This window comes from Lonchura striata, chromosome 5 (genome assembly GCF_046129695.1).
Source record: "Lonchura striata isolate bLonStr1 chromosome 5, bLonStr1.mat, whole genome shotgun sequence".
NCBI classification, from domain to species: Eukaryota; Metazoa; Chordata; class Aves; order Passeriformes; family Estrildidae; genus Lonchura; species Lonchura striata.
In genome coordinates, this window is record NC_134607.1 from 47076141 (window position 1) to 47098763 (window position 22623).

General features: G+C 38.0%; 1 protein-coding gene across 7 annotated transcripts in view; it reads right to left on the bottom strand.

The window, feature by feature from the left end:
• OSBPL8 (oxysterol binding protein like 8) overlaps positions 1-22623 on the bottom strand; it is an 83082-nt gene that overhangs the window by 20371 nt on the left and 40088 nt on the right. For 6 of the 7 annotated variants that reach the window (XM_021528140.2, XM_021528139.2, XM_021528142.2 and 3 more), the window contains 4 exons: positions 8013-8080; positions 4681-4761; positions 3789-3890; positions 2894-3097 (listed from right to left, as the gene is read on the bottom strand). In XM_021528140.2, the coding sequence (XP_021383815.1) occupies positions 2894-3097; positions 3789-3890; positions 4681-4761; positions 8013-8080 (455 nt within the window). Of the gene's footprint in view, positions 1-2893; positions 3098-3788; positions 3891-4680; positions 4762-8012; positions 8081-13859; positions 14050-22623 lie in introns of those variants that run through there. The other variant, XM_021528146.3, reaches the window with a different exon arrangement.

The window sequence follows — 22623 nt, forward strand, 5'->3', positions numbered from 1 at the left end:
ACAGACAAGATAGTGCCAGTGTAAATGATGTTCAGAAACTCCTGAGGAGTCAGTACAGAGTAACAGCAATTGGGTGCTAGAAACAAGATTCCAAACCCCAGTCTCCTGCTGAGAGAGGAAAGATGTGCCTACAAAAAGTCTTTGGTGAAGCAGCAACACTGGGATTCTGAGTTAGTCGGTACCAAGAATCAAGAGGGACAACACCAATGCATGAGCACTCCTCACCTCAAAGGTGGGAAGCCCAGTTTCACCTGAGGAGGCACAATGGCACCAGGCCAGGGTGGGAGAGGCACTGGGGTCTGCCAGCACCATGCAAAAGCCTCAGCCATGAGAAGGCCTTGGAACTCTTGGGTCACAGGACACTGGGGCAGACTAAGGGCAGACTTCTGCTCATGAGATCTGCCCTTGGGTTTATAGAGTTGGCACTTCCGGGTACAGAACTTAATCTGTACCAAACAAATACAATTCATGAAGTGTGGTTTTGGTGTCTGGTTTTGCTTTTTTTTTTTTTTTTAATGCAAGAAAGTTACACTCCCTAAGTGTTTTAACAATACGAGTAATTTTTAGCAAAGTATTTAAGTAAGTTGACATATTTTATATAACTGCTCATGGATCTTGAGTTCCTCTAACTGGTTACTGTTCCAACAGCACTGGATACTTTCCTTTGGTATCACCCATTATGGTTTCAAAACCAATTTCCAGTAGTTAGTGATATCTAAAAGAGGCACATTAATTTCAGTTTGCTGGGTGACTTTATTTGGATTGTCTCTGCTTCTGGTGGAATGACGCTACTAGTCCAAGCCAATGGTCAAGTTAAAAATTCCATTAGATTAAAAAATGTTGAAGTTTACTTCTTACAGAATATTCATGCCAATGAAACTCAAATGCCATGAACATTGTTTCAAAGGCAACAATAAAAACTGATAAGTAGTCACCCCTGACTAAATTTACTCAGAAAAAAATATTTGCATTAACTTACCTAATTATTAATTTCAGAAAACTAAAATGGAATCAGGACCAGGCACACAATGAAGAGTGCGGGAGGAACATCAAAGATCACAGCAACAGGCTTAAGGGAGCATGTGGAAGTGACTGGCCACAAACTACTGCAGAAGAGAATTTGCAGTCTGCCAGAAGGACACACCATGTGTAGTGTGTTCAAGTGAGAAAATCTCCTGCAGTACTTATATCTCTATATATGTTTTTTGCAATGCTATCTTTCTGCACTAACTGCAAACAAGGCTCACTTTGCCTTGGACTTGAGGCTCTTTGTGGTAAATCCACTCTGATCAATCAATTGCTATTGCACTTATGCAAGTTTGCCTCATGATAATAAATCTGTAACTAGGACATTTTGATTGACTAGGTAAACAAGGCAGAAAAGGGGTTCAAACTTGAAGGCCTTTCTAATCTTAAAGGCCATCTAGTGGAATCCAGGAATTCTCAACCGCAAATAGCCATACCAAAATGAACAAACGCCACTCCAGCTCTCAGCACATTTAGAATGGACAATATCAACTTGTTCAGGTTCAAAATTTAACCTACCTTAAAAAAGTAAAAATCTGGTAGGGCATGTCCTCTAAATTCTAAATATCTAGTTAAAAAAACAAACAAATCCATTTCTCATTGCCAAGCAATAAAGAAATATAAGACTGATTTGTGATCTTCTGCAGACAGGCCACCACTTTGCAATGTATGTATACATATCATAAATAAAGCATATTAACACCAAATGCTATAGCTTTGGAAAAGGATATGGAGTTTGTGTTCTACAAATGTGAAATCACCACTAATTACTGAGAAGTTTGCCTAAGCAACAATAAAATAAAATTATTCAAAAGAAACTACAAGTGATTTGATCCGTTTGGTAAATTTAGACAACACTGATAAATCCAGAATGACCACAAGCATCAGGAATTATACTGACTTGCTTAAGAAAAGGATGACAAATTTAACACAGCATATTCTACAGAAGTGACAATACATGTGTATCAATTTAAGATTTAGAAGATAGCTACTAATTGCGAGATTGTAAGATGCCTATTTTAGAGGGTATAATTAATTATTATAACAAGGGTCCTAATATTGTAATTTCATCTAAAGCAAGACATTATTTTAGATGGAAAATATGTTCACTTATGCTGTGCTTCCACATCCCCTCTCCACATATAAACACTAAACAAGAACTAAAATAGTTTATCAGATTATAAACAATGAGTAAAAGCAAGTATTAAAGATCCTTACAAGATACTGAAACAAATCTTTGCTCTGCACAACACACCTGTGCTTTTCAACACAGGTAAGAGCTGCTCACAATATTATGCCATGTATGACAAGGCAAACAGGCATCAGAATTTAATTAAAACAGTTATCTTCCTAACATCGTAACAAAAAGGAACAGACTTGGCTAACAAATTGCAATATGGGCTATTATTCCACAAGCAAGTAATCTGCTTTTCAACTCTTACAAGCAAATTTAACTAAGGTGACATTTTACTATATAAATAGAGTTGGACACCAAGAAATGCTTATAACAAAACTCCTTAATTTTAGCAAATATCACCTTAATTTCTCAGACTTGACTGATGTAAAATATAAAGTTTAACACACACTCCTTTAATTTATGTGATTGCCAGTGATGGCATTAACCTTCTTAATGGCAACCCGTTGCACACCACACTTCTGAAGCTCTTTGAGTACATATACTTTAAGCAGCATATACCAATACTTTTTCTGATAAATGGGACTAGATGTTGAAGGCTTATATTCAGAATCAACACAAACCACTGAAGTTGTAACAGAAAACAGAGTTCTGCTTTTCATTGAGGCTGTCTTTACTCGTGGCTGATCAATGCTAGTCATCCCTTAAGAACTATGCATGCTACCAACTAACCTTTGTAGCCCATATGGTCTGCTCCAAAGGATGAAAAAGTTTGAAACAAAAGCCATCTTTTTTAGAAGGCCTCTCGATGAGTTCGCAAACATTCAGCAGCACTGTTCCTACCCACTGGTCATTTTTGGGAGTTTTGTAAAGAAGCAACACTCCAGGTTTCAGTACACACCACAGTTTGGTCCAACTTTTCAAGGTACCACGAATCTAGAAGATCAATAGTTACAGTTATACCTTGGTGAAGACAATACCAAAACCATCCCCTTTAACAAAATTAAAATTGAAATTTATTAGCTTTTATTTCAAAGCAAAGTTTATCAGGTTATTTGAATGTTTACCCAGATTTATTAAGGAATATATGGGTACACTTGTTCTTCTGTCTTGATGAATACTCAGTTCTACAAATGGGCATGCACACATCCTGATATGGGAAGTATGACAATTCAACTGCACTACTGTTGATAATACAAACTGCTGTCTTTACGATAGCAGGACCAGCTAGTTCTTAAGAGAGGAAAGGAAAATTAACAGAAATACACAAAGAAACCTGCATTCAAATACCTGACTGAATTATTTTTGCAATTGTTATGTATGTAACACAACCACTTCAAAGTGGTTAAGAGAAGGCTAAAATGAGAATTGCAAAGCCAACTCATCCCAAATTGATGGGTGTGCACACAAGAATAATGCGACTAGGGTGACTGCAGTAAGTGGAAGCTAAGTTCTTCTATTAGTCCCCTGGGATTTGAGCACAGGGATGGGTTGCAATTAGTGGCTGCTGTGCCTGTAGAAAAACATTAACAGTAAGTAAAAGATTGAGCCTTTTCTATTCTGGCCAGAAAGCAGCAAGCAACTAACTGCTCCATCTTCAGCTCAGGTTTCACAATTGGATTCTGACCTTCAACCAGTCAGCCATAACAATAACTGAGGGGTCTGTGATTGTGCTAAGTAGTTCTTTCGTGGCTCTCTTCTTTTCTTCTCTGTAGTTTTTCTTTTGAACCTGTAAAAAATAATAAAAATGTTTACAATGTCATGGTCACAAGCCAGTTATCAGCACAAAAAAGTATCAGCCAATACAAGCTGAGGGAAAAACCTGCTAAATTCAATTTGCAATACAGGTATAGAAAAATAGCTTTAAGAGTATTTTACTTCAAAGCGTGAACAATTACTTCAAGAGCAGCTATGATGTAGCCAATTTCAGATTCTTCTGCAATTTTCTTTAAAAACTGAGGACTTTGAAGCTCCTCTTAGAATCAAAGGGGAGGAAAACCCAACCAAACCAAATTCCAATATACAAGTACATTATCTGATCTGTGGTCTTTACCCACCAGTTATGTTCCTCCTAGGAGAAATTTGCAGGAATATCCCTCCCTCATTTAAAGCCAAATAATTTTACGTTTCCCTTGAAATGGTATCTACCAAACAGTGGAGTTTGGTCTTGCTACAGTACAGAGGGAAGAAGATAGTAGGTATGCGTTCAAATTGCTATTTTGATAATTCCATTTGTTATTTCATTGCATGTAGATGTCCTGAGGTCCATGCCAATCTGAAATAATCTATAATCTGAGTTATTCTACAATATTGTGCCATCTTAAAGACTACATTATAGAGACTATTATTCAAGTAAAAAAAAGTAAAATTTGAAGAGACTCAACAGCACAATTTCTCACAATATTTAAATATTCCCTAAGTCTCATCATTATAGGGCATTTTTGTCTTCTCATTAGAGAGTAAGGTAAAATTGTGAATGCATTCATAGCCCTTAAGGAGTTACTAGGAAATTAATTCACCTTAAGAGATTCCTTTTTTGTAAGTTTGCTTGAAGACTGAGAGATGTCCTTCTCAGAGCCATTGAAAAGCTTGGATTCAGACTGAAATTCACAACACACATAACAAATAAATGATACAATAATATATTACTGATGCTGGCACTTTAGCAAGTGTTTGGAGGTTCCCATTCCCTCTCACTTCTCTACTGCTTCCCGCCTTAAAAAACCCCAAACAAACCAATAAACCACTTCTTGTAACATGAGCTGTTCGCCACCTATTCATGGAGTCTCTTTTTGTAAGGGTTTTATGGGAAAGAAGTCTGAGGTTCCTTCAGAAGCAGCTGACCTATACAAGGAAAGTATTTAGCTCATATAGGCTGTTACTAGACAGAGCATGCTTGAATAGTTAAGCATTATTTTAGCAGAGAGAGAATGTTTAGGAGAATCCAGGTGTTTTAACACAGGAGTCATTCCCAGGATTTATGAATTAGAATATAGAATCAGCTGTCTTCATCCACAACTTGACAGCTTCTCCAAACAAACTGCTATAGAGGCACTTACCCTGTGACTCATGAAGGAAAATACAGCCTCTTCAGTCGAGGATTCAGTGCTCTATAAATCATCAGAGTACAACTGCCCACTAATGGCACTTGTTCTGCTCCTTGAACCCTAATTCCACGCTCTGATTGCTTTGCAAGTCATCCTAAAAAAGCTCACGGTGGCGTCAGGCAGGAACAAGACCCAGGTTTGTTCGTGACACCCAAGTCTTGCTCAGCCAGGACAATGAGCTGCCTCAGCACCACATGATTTCTCCCCCCGCCTCTCCCCCATGTCTTGTAGGGTTCAAAGTTTGCTCCTAGAGGTTTGTTGCCTACTAGTTGAAAGGGAACTCAAGCCACCAAATATTCACTTTGGGAACAGCACTCTTTAGAAAAAAAAGAAGGGAAAAAGAGGAGCCAAAGAAGAGTCTGTGATAGAGTTTTCATACCATTCCTATCGGAGGTCAGAGAACATTGAGTTCATTGCATTCATTAAATGCAAACTTCACATAAATTAGAAAGTTGTATTTCTTTGTGCACTGAAACAAAAGCCTGGTGGACCCAAAACTTTGGCATTGTCAAAAAAGAAAATCCAAACCAAAACAATTTAACATTTTAAAATGAGTATTCAATTCAAATTTGAGGACATTTTATCAAAAATGACCCTTAAGATGTTCCACATTTCAAATCTCAAACAACCGTGCAAAGTCTACTCACTGAATTTGTATTTTGGAATGCTATAAAATGACAGTCAAAAAAAAATGCAAGCTTTGAATAAAACTTATAGCTATAATAAAAACAGTGCACTTGAGCATTCACTTAACTCACAGCCTGCTCAAACAAAAGAAACAAAAGCTAAAGAGTCACAAGCTGTACAGAACTATTTAACCTGGATTCTACTTTACATCTTTAATTCAGAACTAAGACTTTACAGGAGTCAACTTGGCTACTGTAAAAAAAAAATATGTGCAATAACTGGCAAAAAGTAATTTTAGTTCAAAATTATTTTAATGATAAATAAATGTTCTTTAACTTCTGTATCTGTCTTGGAAAAATGAAAGAAATATCTTGTAATAAAGGTATGCTCTTGATACTTGAAATTTAGCTTTAAGATGAGTGTACAACTTGAAATTAAATTCCTCTCTAGTAGACACAGTACTTTAAATGTAGTAACAGAAGAGGGGGAATTTGATTATCACTGTCACATAAGAAGGGCTAATGAACTCATTATGCAAGCTATAATGGAACAACTTAAGCAAAACATTCATAAATATTCTAGTTGCTCACCAACAGAAAGCTAAGGCAATCTAGAGGTCATGCATAGAAAAGCCCCAAACAAATAAGTTTCCCTAGTTAAAAAACTCATTTTCCCATTGTCTCTGTTTTAAAGGTCATTAATATGACACTGAGTAAAGGTTTACATTTAGCTGTTCAATATTATGAGACAGGTCAGTGACCTGTATATTTTTAAGCCAGTAACCTTTTCACTGTTATACCCACACAAAGTGGATGGGATAAAAAATTTAGAAGAATACACTTTAAGAGAACCTGCTGTAACTCCCAGCAAGGTACATTCAGTTCCAGATTCCAGGCAAGTCCCATCACTGCTTTTCCATTCTCCCTTAGGAAGAAGGGCTGTTATTTCACTTCCATTAGCAAAATCAAGCCCCACATGCAGCAATTAAAAAAAAGGGTGAAGAAAAGCACCTATTAGCAGTAGGAATATTGGTATCATCTTTGACAGAAAGATACAAAAAGATGTAACAGCAATGAACCCAAAGACTTAAGATCCCATTAAGAGAACAACTAAGAAAAAATAAATATAAGAGAGAGGAAAAGGGAATTGGATAACTTGATTTTCCAAGTCAAACTGATTTGGAGGTTTCTGGACCAATAGAAATATTTTGATCACAAGAAAGCTGGATGGTAAAGTATACTTCCTTGATATTCCTGACAAGTGAGGCTCTAGGATGCAGTAAAGCAAAAAGATACAAAGTTTTGTGATTCCAAGTCACATGTAAGACACCAACAGTTTGAAATGCTTAGCTACACACCACAAACTGCAGCATCAGCTGCAGACAGTAAACTGCTTATCCCATTGCAATTTCAATTACACCATTTATGCCTGGAAATGCTACTATAATCTTTAAGCCTCTTAATTTTCCTTCAGTATCTTTTTACCATTTCTTTTTATGGCTCTTGATATATCAAATACCACAGAAAAACCTGTGTCAAGACCTGGAGTGCAAACCCCATCTCCAAGGGGTGTGGCTGCCTGTGCCCAGGACAGAGTGCTGTGGGAACAGCTGTGTGCAAAAGCAGCAAAAAGCAGGAATTTCCCCCCTTTCCCCTGGGAGCTAGCTGTGCTCCAGATCAGGTCTTCACTTTTCAGAGCAACCCACACCTGCTGCACCCCAACAATCTGTTTAAGTGTCTGTTACCACATTTGCCTCTTTAAAAAGAGAATGGACAGCCTAGCAGGAAATAGAAAACCACACAGCTGGGTAAGTTAGAGCCTTTAAACTCTATGGCAAGGTAATTTCAAATCTATAGCAAGGTAATATCCCACTCCAAGACAACTGCAAGAAGACTTAAAATTTAATTTTCACTACTTTGAACCACAGATCTGAACCTGATGTTATCCTGGGAAGTATATTAAGAGATTCCCTTTAATCTTTATCTATTGCTGACTCTGAAAAGTAATCTTCAAGACTATCTACAACAAAAGTTAAATACATTTGCCCTTAATTAAAAATGTGCAACTTCTTTGCACACCAAAATTTTTAAGACAGGTTAGGAGGTTGTGTTTCTTACCTTGCTTTTTGACATAGAATATGCGGCATCGTCTTTTTGTGATGCGTCGTCCTTCCCTTTGTCAAAACCTTAAATTAAAAACAGCATTGTTGCAAATGATTTAAATTCATTAATAAAATTTATATGAACTAGCTTTTGAAAGAAATTTTCCAATGTGGTTTGCATAAAAATGTACAAGTTAATCAGATTTTCCAATAGCATATACATACCAATCTATGTCATCAGTTGAAAACATACCACCTACTAACATATACACTAATTTAATACTTGCCACTAAGAGGCAAGAACAGTCCACTGTATTTGGATAATGCTGCATCTGATCCAATAACCCCATGAAATGTAAATATAACATGCCATCTTTTGTCCTTTTATTTTCTCATTTTACCCTACCTGCACACATGCAGGCACAGAGTACTAAATAAAGCCTTTTTTTTTTGTTGTTCATTTCTGAACCTTGCTGTAGCTAGATAATTGTTAAATACCACCTACATGAAAGTCAATCTCATTAAAATCACCAGTCAGGATTTTCTTGCAAGAAAATGGAAAAAGTTCCTTATATTGGCCTTGAATTTATACTTTCAACTTGATACTGAAGAAGCATAACTACAAAGTTTTATATTAAAACAGGTGTCAAAATCCCATGTTTTTCTTCTATGACAAACCTCACACTTTCCCAGTACCCAAAAAGCAAAGTAAGTCAGTGTCCATGTGACAATGGAAAAAAAAGGGACACAACTGGTATGGGTGCTGCCACACAGCTGATCTGTGCCAGAGAATATATACTGAGAGACTGGCACCCTCTCACAGAAAAATTGCCTCCTGTGCTTACAAGACACAACATCTCGCTCGTTGATCCATTTCATTTGAAGAGGGTGGTGGCAGCATAATGCTTTTACAAACAGGAATAAAACAAATTGCACAATGCATTTATCTGAGTAAGTCAGCATGCCATCATTTACACACCCTCTGAAGGCAGATGAGACCATGAAGTCAGGCATGGACTTCAGAACTGCCCAAGCAGCTGAGAAGCCTGGCACAGGATTTCCAAGAGCTGTACCTATGAGAGGGCACTGCGCCAGCAGAGACACCCTGCACCCACAGACACAGCACGAGCAGTGCATCTATGGACACCAGCAGTGCATCTATGGACACCAGCAATGCTTTGGAGCATCCCTCTGGGCATGGTCCTGACTTTGAAACAGAAATCAGTATTCTGGTCCCTGAAATGAGAAGGCTTACCAGAGAAACTCCCTGATCTCACAGTCTTCATGGGAATGTGTATATGTGAGGGGGAAACTGAGCTTTGAAAGAATTTTTAACTTTCTGTAGCAGTGTTGGGTATTTTGTCCATAGCAGGATTTTTTTTTTTTTTTTGTTAATATTATTATCTTCAGCCTTCCACAACTTATACTACTTAGAAACACTAAGATAGAACTGATTCATTTGTCACAATTACACATCCCAGGAAGATTCATGGAATTAAAGGGGCATTAGGTTGATTGCCCAGTCACATGGGAAATCTTAAGATTCCTCTTGATTTTGGTCTGGTAATCAGTCTTTTGATTATTTTTCTCCTTTTATATTTATTATCTTGTGCAGAGTCCTTTGTAAGACCAGATTTTTAAAAATTATATACTTCAGTACAATATCCCATTTTATGTTCACAGAAAGGAAGGCCAACATACCTTTACAAACAACTTTTACATATCCTTATAGAAGCCCCACCTGGGGCATAGTTCATTAAATCCTTCATTTTTAAGTTCTTCTAACACACCTGCAATAGATTTGTTCAGCTAATGAAAACCTGTAACATAGAAGACCATTTGACTACAGGAAAGGAGTTCCTTGACAGGCATCCTTCTGGGATGCCTAGTACTACAGGATTTGTAGCACTACAGAATCCACAAAAAATCCAGACACCAGAAATCACATTTCCTATATAATACCAAATGCAAGAGCACCTTTTCTACAGCACTAGTTATCAGGCACGAAACAAAGGTTGTCTAAAGCCTCAGAGGCTACGCTTGCCCTAGTTCACCGAGATGTTACTGGATTGTACGCCAGTCTTAGGCAGTCAAACACACACCAGAACCAAAGCAGAGGCTTTCTCCTCATCCAATGCCCCAAAAAAATTCCTCAAAAGGAATAAAATCAAACTGAAAATGCAATGCAGGCATTTTCTAATTACTTTCCCGTTTTTGTTTATTTAATGGCACATGCAAAAGCCTTAGTGAGGGGGAATCAGCAAGGAAGTGCAAAGTCAGGATTGTTCTTACAGAAGAGAAGTTATATATCCAAGCTTGCTTTCCGAAGCACAACAGTTTTAAGGACTTACACACCCTTATCCAATAGATATATGTTTTTTATTTTCACAAACAAGCTTTGCATCGGTATTACCAAGAAGAAATAAAATCAGAAAGAACTATTCTGTCCCAGAGAACTGGACATGAAGACCAAAGTTCAGTTGCACTTCCACAAATTTCACCTCCTTGCTTTCAGTGTCTCAAGCTGGAGAGGTGTGTGTGCCAGCTGATTCATGAACTTACCCACCACACGGACTGCTCCCCTCCTCACCCACAGCACAGAAAAGGGCTCTCTCAGGGGTTCCTTAGCAAACCTGAGTCAGGGTGCTGCACCTCCTGGAACACCTTGCACTGCCCATCTCAGTCTGGGAGGAAACTCAGTCATCCAGCTCACCATCCTACTGGTGACCTTTCTCTGTGCAGAGGGATAAGCTCACAATACAGACAGGTGTCTGGAGCAGAGACTGCCAAAGCACAAGAGGCTAGAAGCAGGGTGTAATAAAAAGGAAGTGTTTCAAGTTTTCCAGTATTTATCAGAAGTGGTTTTGGGCTTAATATTTTAGCTTACTTGTTCCTTCCCACACATCAGCAGCTCTTTAATGAAATAACCTGAGCCCGTATTTTACAATGTAGAAATTCAGGTGTTGAAGACAGTCCCTTCCTGTAATTTCCTCTCTATTGAATCCTTTGTACTTATGTATCATTGTCTATGTACAATCCTGAAAGCAATCTTTAGCGTCAGGAGCACCACTACTGTACTTTCTAAAGCAGTTGTGAGCATCAGCGATTGCTTTCAAAGCAACACTGCACCTTAACAGGCTTTCTCCCAGTGTGACCTTCCTGATCTTAACAGCTCAGGTGGCATGGGCTCTGAAAGCTGATCCCAATACCAGTGCAGTCAGCTACAGTTCATGGTATGACCCCAGAAGCCAAGGGAAACTATCCATTAGTGCATTCCTACTGTGAGCACTCACCATGTTCTTCCAAAACTCGCAGATGAAAATCTACATTAGAACTCACTAGGAGCTTTCAGAGAGATTTAAGAGCCTGACAGAGGAATCGGAACCCTTGCATGCAAGAGGTCAATGAAACAAAATCAAACAGTGCTGCTTTAGAGATTGAGACAGATTATGTAAACAATAAGAAAAAAAAATTCAAAACACTGCTGTTGACAAAAACCAGGCTACATACACTGCAAAATTAAAGACTATTTAGGATAAAGACTGCAGCACAGTACAGTTTGAAAAAACCTGTCTAGGTAATAGATTTCAATGTTCAAGCATAACATACATTTTTTGAAGTTTCATCCACAATCTGCCCCTTCAGTCAATTTTGATGGAAGGGAAAAGCCAAAACCAACCATATAACTCTTACATCTTGAATACTGGCTTTGTGCCTCTCAGTAAATGCCACTGCAATTATGATACACGAGAAAAACACATCAGAAAATAAGCACATTACTTTTTAATGTCAGATCTATTTTATTAATAAAAGAAATAATTACTATCCACAGGAGGCTCTTTTTCAAACATACAGGAAAAAACAGTAGAAAAACAATGCAATGCGTGAAAAGATCACAAATGGCAATCCAAGCAACAATATTACTGACTTCCAAGTGAAAAGAAAGGAACAGCCTGATTTGATTACTGGTGTGCATGTGCAGTTTTGAAGAACAAATACTTCAGCTAGAAAATGCTTCTGGAAGAACTATGAGCTATACTTAGTGGGAATTGTCAATACTGGTGCTATAAAATAAACACATCAGAAAAAAAGGAAAAAGGTTTTTAAAGAATTGAACACAGAGAACCACAGTCTTTTTAACTGACTGACTTTCAAAAGCTTATTGACAACCAGATTTAAGAGTACAATCCCATATTAACTAATTCAGATTCCTCCATGGACTTCAAAAGCAAAGTAATCAGAAAAGTAAGCAAAGTAATCAGAAAAATAAGCTAAGTCCTTTTATGTATTTTCTAACATTAGTGTTTTCTTTTGTAAGCACCACATAAAATTAAAAAAAGCCAAAGACTGACATCACTGTAACTATACATGAGTATATTTAAAAAAGACAGTTACTCTTTGCCTAAACCAATCTGAAAGAGTATATCAAGAATGTTCATTAAGCATGCTACAATGTTGAAATTCTTCAGAGATATATAAAAGATTCCAAAAGAGCAAGCATTCTTTTAATTTTATGTACACACTAATTTTTTAATTAAAATCCGCTTTTCATTTGTTCTGCATTTTAAATATTCATTGTCTGCTTAAGAACAATGATCAGCTTCAGCTGCAGAATTCGATACAGAAAGGAAGCAAATACAAAATCAGACCCCTTTTTTTTTTCCACAAATTACCAGACTACACATATTTATTTTAAAGGTAGGAAGCACCTGTCTAGTTGCCAACCCCATGCTTTCAAGCTTTGAGATCTTTTATTTCATAAACAGCTTGAATAAAACTCAGTGTTAGATTCCTGGTAGAAGGCTAATCTTTTCCTGAAACAGAGTGAAAGGAAATATTCCAGGATAAAAAAAAGTTCAATAAAACATGGTGTCTGCAACCTCCCACATGGTCTGCAACCAAATCTGCTCCGGGGCTTCAGAACAAGGGCTTACAAATTCAGTGAGCCATGCTGCAGGAGGCACACAATAAAAAGTGAAAACTATTTTATTCCCCCCTTTCCTCCCCTCCCAACATCCTGGCCCTGTGGGACTACATAATAAAGTGCATCTCTGCGCATGCACAAGACAAATCACCTATCCAGAGCAATTCTGGAAAGAATGCACAGTTTGTACTATGTCTCCCTTCAGGAATGGGTGACCTTGTAACACATTTTCAAGCACTGAGGCTTTCTTGAAATAAACTGCTGAAATTCAGGTACCTATGTCAGAAGCGCACATTACGAACAATGACATGCAATGATCTACAAATTCATTTCAATATTCCAGTACTGATTTTCAGGAAACAATAAATCTGAGCAAAATGAGATTGAAGCCCTTTCAGGAGTTTTAAGTCTTCAAAATCTTGCACTACAGAGTTTAGCAAGGCTACATTTTTAGCCCTCATTTTCTATCTTGTCATTTTATGTCAAACCATTGATGACCAGCCTGCAGATTTTCCAGAAGTTACAGCTAAATGAAAACCTTCTGCTGTAACTTACAATTTTAAAGTAGACCCATTATGTGTGTGTGTGTTGGAGGTGGGGGGCCAGGAGAGGCAGTGGAAAGTAAAAGAGAGGAAGGTATTTATAAAACATATCACAGAACCTCAGTCCTAAAAACCCAAACAACCAAAACAAACATTCCAGTCAGTCTCAAATACACCAATGCATTTTAAAGTGAGATTTGTGCCAGTGTGAAAACTAACTTACTCATTCCCCCGTTTGCAAATCTTGCCACTAGAAAGAGCTGTTATCTAAATGCATACAAGAATACTCTGATTTCTACCGACATCTCGGTACATTACTTTCATTCAAGCGTGAAAATTTGAGGTAGAAATTCTATTCACTTCTGTACATTCTAAGAAATGCAAGAGCGAAACAAACCTGGTAAAGCAGGAGAGAGCTCGTTATATCCGCCAAATGAAGCATTCCGGACGAGCTTTCGGCCATCAGCTCTTGGAGAAAACACAGATGAAATCCCAGCACATGAAGAAAACCTACGTCGCACTGGACCTGCTTCCTTCATGAGTTAAGGTGTTTGTGTAAGGATTATGTTCTCTGTGAAAGCTGGTTAGCATAAGCTGCTGGGAGCAAAAGTGTTGCAGTAGCAGCTTTTTACCTCACATTCTGATGAGTAAGATACAAAAAAGGAAAAAAAAAGAAACAAACGAAGGGCGCACATGAAAAATGCAATGAAGAGACAGAGGCTGCCAAATCAGCAGCAAGCCAAGCAACACTATACTCCCTCTAATCAAAGCTCTTAGGATGCTTAAAGTGGAATGGCTTTGTTTCAACTCCTGTTTTCTGGGAAACACACCACATCTCAATTTTTACCTCTCAGTTTTAGTCCTATTCATTTCTAAGTACACAAAAATGGTATTTATGTTTTAAGAATTTCTTAAATTGAATTCCTGTTAGTTTTTCAAGTCCCAAATTTATACTGCACAAAGGACAACTCATAAGTTTTGTGGGTTCCCTGTTTGATACTGTGGTACACTATGGGAATCAGAGAAGGGAGTCAATTGTTTACATTACACAGCCAAGTTGAAGTTTCCTGTTCAGGCACTCACCTAACTAGCTTTTGTCAACTGACTGCCATGGCCTCTATATCTTCATTTCTTATTTTTCTTTAAAAGGTGAGGCAATTGCTTTTTCTTCTTAAAACTCTCCCATATTTTTATAAGCAAACCACCCTGATTCATGGAAGAGCTGCCCTAAATAATCTCCACAAAAAGGGCTTTTTATTATTAATGCCCCAAATATTTTATTTAATGAATAAAACACTTAAATGGGCCAGCTTAAATTTTAAACACAGAAAGGATTCCAGTAAACTGTGGTTTAAGACTAGAAATCTGCTGATCCAAACTCCTCCTGCTGGCAGCTACCAGGATGAAGTCAAATAATCTCTCCCCAGCCACCTTCCTTACATCAGCAGCCTCTTTGCTGCAAGGACTAGTGTGCACAGCCACCCTCTTGCAATGTGGAACTTCCTTCCCATTTGGTGCCTCTCTGCTCGTCCCATTTGCCCCATCAAACCTTACTTCTGATAAAAAAGGGTTTGAAACCTTCTCCACTAAACAGCAGGACAATAGGACACCAAGAACTGCCTTGAAAATAAGAACTTGAATTCTCACCTTAATCCATACTCTCCTTTTCTTACAAAGTGAATCACATGCCATAAATTAAACCAATAGCAGCATGAACATGATTAACCTTCAAATAACACTATTTACCCTACGGCCTTAAACAAAGAATGTTGTTACCTTCCCAATATATGACAAGGTAAAAACATGTAACAGAAAATGTAAAGATGAGGCACAGATGGGCATCAATAAAAACCATTGTATGCTATATGAAAAACACAATTCAATTAAGCATGGGGGAATAGGAAAAACTGGATAAGCATAATGTATTCAAGCCTGTCTCTATTTATCCAATCCTGTGTCTCACACTTCCTTCAGCTGAAATAGTCCTCGTCCAGATGTCCCAGAAGGAACAGAAAAAACAGCTAAAAAACCAAAGGAGTGGAGTGGCAGGGCAATGAGGAAGAAATGCAAGGAGGGAGAACACTAGCTTTTTTTCTGTTTGGTTCTGCTTTGGTTTTGTTTTAATAAACACAGCTCCATATCACCTCTCCAAATCTGTCCTAACTACAAAACAGAGCAAATACCTGGGTCCAAATCTACTCATAATATGTATTGTATTTTTTTTTTTTCCCTAACTAAAATCAAGAGAAAGCTGCAGTAGAACTCCCCTTACACACAGAAGGAACTGTATCCTCTCATTACAGAGCTACCTTGCCCAGTTAATGGGGCTGTTATCTCCTCTTTCAGAGTCAGGGCTGTGACCCTGCCCAGAGCACTCTGCTGACACTGGTATCTGGCCCTTTCCCGTCTCTCTCGCTCTGGAATGGCTGGGTCACACACACTGAAGGCAGGGGAGGCTCCTCCATCAGACACCCGCACAGAACTTCAGCTGCATCTGCCCCCAGCTGCTGGGCCCTACCTGCCAGCCCACCAGCTTGTTTCACAGCTGGGTCTTCTCTGCCACCTTATCTTCACATTCCTAAGGAGCAGCTGTATTTCCAGGGGTTTCAGAAAACAACACAATCCTGAAGGCCTTTCCCTTCTGTCCATGCCCTCTCAAGTCCCTTGACAGTGCTCGTGTAGTCAAATGGTAAACAGACAGATAGAAATACTTATTTCTCCTTTCTATGCCCTTTTCTCCATTTAGAACTGAAACTGAACTCTTTGGGTAGATAAAATTAAGAATTTCAATACAGATAATGTTACATTTCCCCCCTCTGAGGTTCTCTCCAGTCAAGGAAGCTGTTACCCAGGTATTCTGAGTAACTTCTGCTTTAACTCAACAGCAACACAGGCTCTGAATCCTTTACCAAAACATAACTGTCTCACCACTACAACAGAGGAGGAAAAGAAAAAAAATCTAATTCCTTCATCTCCTCACCCCTTCCCCCTAAAAAGACCAAAAAATCCCATAAATCCTTTGTATTCTTTTCTCCTTCCTAAAAATAAACTCAGACAGAGTAGGTCCATCTACTGATGAAATCAGACTTTGTGTTCTTAGACTAACATCCCAGGCAGCTTTCTATCTTTCTGGTATTAGTTTTGAGTGCTTTCAAATTTATATACTTAGAAAATGCACTCTCATACACAGCTTAGAAGTTTACAAAGTTTCAGATATGCACAAACAGAACTACAGCTAAGTCCAACTGTATAAGTCAGACATGGCAGAAAAGCCTACATAAACAGGGAAGTATCTGCACTTTAACTTAAAGGCATCAGGTGCATGACACAGTGTATCTATACATGAATATATGAGCTTTTTCCTAACAAAAGTTTAAGTCACTTTAGGAGGCACTAGACTAAGTATGCCACTGAAACAGAAAAAGTTTCCCAGTTTCTGTGTTTTATAAAACACCTATATCAATAGGATTACAAAAATCCCTACATGACTGAAATATTTAGTTCATGTATCTTGGGGCAAGAGGGTGGCGGGGGAGCACAAGGGGAAGAATCCATTCTCAGTCAATCTCTTTAGAGGAGAAAAACTTACTTAATGTATTTATTTTTCTAAAGGACAGAACCCATTTCTCACATCAGATATTGAATCAGGAGGACTTCTTCAACAGTAAATAGTAAATGCTAGCTGAAAAACCAATCCTAATCCTGTGCTTAAGACACTCTTCCAGATATTGTCTGGAGCAAAAGGTAAAATCTCAGTGTACAAAACAAAGTCAAATAGAAGATATGTGGAGTTCTGACAACTTGTGAACACTTAACAAAGTCTGGTTTTAGTTTTAAAACATTTCTCCACTGGAAAAATATTCACAGCTGAAAAAAACATAGTCTTAAAGAAGGTCTAAAAAGACTTCTCTAAATTGTAAAGGCATGAATTCAATGAAATTGAACTCAAATCAAATCTATCTGGACTACCCAAATAAGGAATTTTGACTATAACAATCCTTTTTATAGAGATTTTAGAAGTTTAGACTAACACATTCTGAAAACTGATACTGATGCAGTAATACAGAAAGTAGTAAGACTATGAATAGCAATGCAACGTAAAAAAAATAATCCTTTTCCTCTTATAGGTACCCAAGGAAAAGCCAGAATCTTCTTAAAACCAAACTCTGTGAAAGCTAGAGAGAAGAAAGAGATAGGAAAGCATGGTGTAGCAGAGGAAGGCAGACACTTTTCAGACTTGCCCTGCAATTTTGACAGTAATTTGCCCTGACATTTCAACATTACTACCTTTTCCAGTAGAATTCTCCCCCCAGTCCATGCAAAGGTCATAAATAATTCTCTATATGCAGTAGAGAATTATTTTGCAGCATGCAGAAAACAGAAAAACAGGTAGACAATCATAGCTATGAAGGTTTTATCTGACAATAGATTTTCACGTGTGGATTTGAAGTAAAAGTGGTTTTTTTCCTATTTAATAAAAAGGGTATTGAAGATATACCTGCCTTTAGTACTGATATTGGATTCAGAAAAAAATTATACCTAAACCATGAGGCTACAAGTTGGAGAGTAGTTGAGAGGCAAATTTCTTTCACCAAATATTCTTCTGTTCTCTGGTATTCCCAAATCCAGTGCAGTTTAGCTGAGGAGCAATTCCAAAGGCAAGCCTAAGAGTGGTGACCAATGACCACCAAGACTCCCCATGCACTGCTGGTAACTGTACTCGGCTGCACCTCCTCACTTGCTAACAGCCGGCTCAGCTCCTCCCACACAGAGTAAATAGCTCTGCTCAGTGCTCAGGTTTCAACATTGTCATCTCAACCCTTACAAAATTCTCAAAGTCATGGCAGGGGTTCAAGAAGGCCAGTCCTGAAGAGACTGTCATGAAGAAAGAGAACTTGCTTGAGATGTTTTACGTGAATCCCTGCTGTGCCTCTTAAACCCAGTACCACACTTTCATAAAGCTATAATCCACACAGAAAGCAGAATATGCAATTTACCCAAACCACAAAGACTGGGTGGAGTAGCATTTCAGAAATGGCAAGTTCTAATAAACAAAATGACTTGCAGGGAGGAATGTGCCAGAGTACGCATGGCAGTAAGAAAGCAGGAGGTCAGGATAATGTATTCAGGAGACTGACCACACATAGCAGAACTTAAAACATTTTGCAATAAATTCAGTTTATTGTAAAACACAGACTCAGATCAGATTATTTGAAGGGCTCAAGCTCCTTCTTCCTACTGTGACCAGAGCCTCACTCACATCCCATTTAAGACAAGCATCACTAAAGTTACTCCAAATAGGTTACACAGTTTTGTGGAACTAGGGCCTCCCTTCCACACTGTTGAAAAACTGAAAAGTGACCGGCCACCTGTGTCCCTAGGCTGAGGACCCCATAGCAGAATTAGAGGCATTAATCCAGTATCACCCAAAGAACAACCAGTGCCCATGGCTCCCACACATTGCTGATTATAAAATACTTACTCATCATCAAAAAAGCAAGACAAGATAAATTAAAATACCTCCAAATAAAACCAGAAAGACTAAGAGTCTCCAAGCATGAGGGCTTTCAAGGTTTTAGAAAGAATTCTTATGTGGCAGGAGAAAGCAAAAGTGTTAACATTTTTCTAAGACATAAAATGCATTTATTCTGCAGAGAAGGTGCCTTACTTCACTTACTGTTAATATTCAAGTATTACAAAAAAAGCTTTTTGGAGAGCCTCAAGTAGACCTTTAACAGTTCTTCTTTACCAGTGAGACAATGATATAAACTTATGGGAAGATGAAGTGAAGCAACAAAGCATGACATGTTTAGTAATAAATTGTTCTTACTGTGTCAATATAGTAATTATTTAGCCATTCTTCAGCTTCTCTATTCAAAGAACAGACACAGTGAAGGGAAAGAGGAGACTGCATGAAATTACTCCATGACTAAGTCTGCCTACATGTAGAGACTAAACACACAGGGAAACTAAAAAGAAAAGAAAAAATCACTATTAAAGATAAAATATGACCCAACTATCCAGGAAACAGCTTGGTTTGGAATCAGATAGATTGGCAAGATTTTGCCATCTGCAAGCCAAATACTCTTATGAAAAATAATTACTAACACACTGAAATACCAGCCCAAACTGGCATTTTAGCAGCAATCAACTCCCAGTGGAGTTAGAGCCTCACCTGTTCTCAGTGCATTACTGGCAGTGTTATTTCTCTCCCCAGCTCCAAGGCAGTTCCCTGCTGTGTGGCTTCAGTCTCATGCATCCATATGAAAGAACAGGCTCTTGTGACCCCTCGGCAGAAATGTGCCCAGAGCACCTCAGCCATCTGTCTGTCTCTGGCAGAGTTGCTAATACTTCAAAAAGGCTTTGAGTTCACTGTTGTAGGGCTGCATCTTTCCTTCTACAGGTCCACAGTAATTTGCCTTCCACTCACAGCTGGTTAAGAGGAGATGCATTGCTGTTTTGTCAGGGCTTCTTGCACACTGAACACCAGGAACCCAGAACAGGCATGACAGTCAGGAACTCCAAGAGCTGTGTTACTGCCCAGTGAAACAAAAACTGTGCTTCTGCTGTCAGCTGAGCCAAAAACCGAAACAAATGTTATTTTTTTAAAGATGCAAATTGCACAGGTCAGCAACAAATCAGCTTTAACTTCTTAGTTGCCTTGGGTACACAGTCAGTAACATCTGAGTGTGCTATTTTCTGGGTCATTAACGCTCCAAAGTTGTCTCATCCCTTCAACAGCTAATAACTATTCTTTAGGACCTACTGCTTGAAAATGCCTGTTCTTCACTTTCCATCTTCTCTCACAATACAAAAATAGTTAAATTCCTATTTTCTCCAAAAATGCAGCATCCCGTGGATTAAAATCCTAGCACCAGCATATCCTCTAAATGTTTCCTCTGGAGTTGTTTAAAGTACAAGTTCAGCACAGCCAAAAATGCCCTCACTCTTCCCAAAATCCCCTTCACTTCCTTCCAATTCATGGTGATCATCATCACTAGCAGACGTGTAATTTTGTTTTCTCTGTCAACCCTCCTTCCCTGCACCTAGTCACTTCTGTTTCTCAGTCAAGTAACACAATGTATTTTTAATCACATGGCAAACTGAATTAACAACTACCATTGCTCTGCTGGAAAAGAAAGGCAGATCCTGTTTCTTATCTCCCGACAGGCTTCTTCTGGGCACACACATCCCCACAAGGACACACCCACATTTTCACCTCATCTGCATCTCACTCATGTTTTGAATAAAGACAGGAAAAATATAGAAAAGTCTGACATTTTCAAGCAGTCTATTACAGAATTTTTAATAGTACTGTCTTAACTAGATTCGTCTATTTAACACAAGTATTGCTATTTAAGCATCTGTGGTGTCTTCATAAAAGGTTTGAAATATATTTTAAGAAAATATTAAGTTAAAAACATTTATCATTTATAAGGAGACTGCTGGCTTTTTTCATTAATTTTATGTGATCGTTATTTCTCCACTAACTCATTTTATCAAAGAAATAAATCACTATGCTTGAGTTAATAAGATTTAAGAATTCAATCTACCAGGGATAATTTGACATAAACAGATGACATCAGCAAGCAGAGTTCTGCTCTACAACTTCCGAAAATGCAGTCTTGTACTTGGTATTTTTAATGTTAATTTTTACACTGCAAAAAAAAAAAATTGTCAATTATTCCTTTTGGTCACATGCTAGTTTAAAAAAGGAAATATTCCAAAAGTAAGTTTGATAAAGTTTAGTTGTTTGTTCATTAATAGTTAGTAACATTTTTAATTACTGAACGCAAACAAAATATGAACTAAACTAGCATCATACTATCTGTGTGCCAGCTTCTAGAACTGAACGATGATTTAGCAGTGCTAACATCTATATGGACTATGCTTAGAAAAATATGGTCTTGGTGAGTTTGAAAGGCCATACTGCCCACTAGGGCCCAAAGACACACCATCCCACAAATATAAGTAAAGCTTCACAGATAAAGTAACTCTCCACAATCATTGCAGTTTCCATCAACAGCCTACTGAATTATTTATGTCCTACTCCAAGTCTGACAAGTCTAAAAAAATATTGAGCAAAAAACCATAGTATAACCATTTAGCCTGTTCAATACACATTAGTTGTGGCATTATGCTCAGGACTAGGCTATTCTGACGCTCTAGTTAACTACCTGATGGACAAGGCAGGAATAAGTTAAATCCTCAAAAACTAAAATTAAAAGCCCATCTCAGGATCAATGCAATATATGGCTGAGTTAGTGTCTGGACACTAAAATTTTAACCTTTCTACCTAAACAAGTTAAAATCATTATGGAAAAATCTCCACCATCTTTTTTTTTTTTAATACATTTCTATCAAACAACCTTGCTAAAGCTTCCTATGGAAGTGAGTGGGCTCTCCACACCTATACATGCCAGTCTGTAGCCTCACAGGTAAGCTACTTCAGCCTCAGAATTAAAGGACAGTATAACTTCAAGGATATTGAAAATATTTTGCAAAACAGTGCAAAGATTATATAGAACAGTGACATTTTAAATAGATTTTTGCTGAACAACCACTAGACACTGTTGCCAGATCAAACTGTATTTTACATTTCTAAAATAAATCTGTATTGGACTCCAAGAAGAAGACCTCATCTCTGTCTCACACAACATACTAAGCTCTATCTCACAAGAGTGACAGGAATAAGGGAGGAGGAAGACATGCCCTAAACTAAGAAACCAAGTACAGGAAAATAGAAGCTTTCTGAAATCCAGAGCTGTGGTCAGAAATAAAAACACAGTATTTATACACAGCAGCACCTAAAATGATAAAATACCACTTACCACTTTACATTGACATATTACATGGTTCTCTTCGTTCCAAATAAGCGGTGAGTGGCTCAAACTAATGTTAAATGTTCACCTCCCCGCCCTTGCATTAAGACTCATTGTAGTTTTAACCATATTAGTAATTCTTGTCATTAGGATCTTACTTAAAACACAGGCAGATGACACAAATTAAGCTTGTTCCAGTAGATTTTCCAAAAAATGGTCACTGAGCATGTCTGTCCCTGGCCAGCTGCTGGACAGCCATGGTGGTTTCCACATGAACACCAAATTTAGTGCTGGTTGTTCGAGAGACTGCCCCATCATGGGCTTTGTTTCATTCTGACT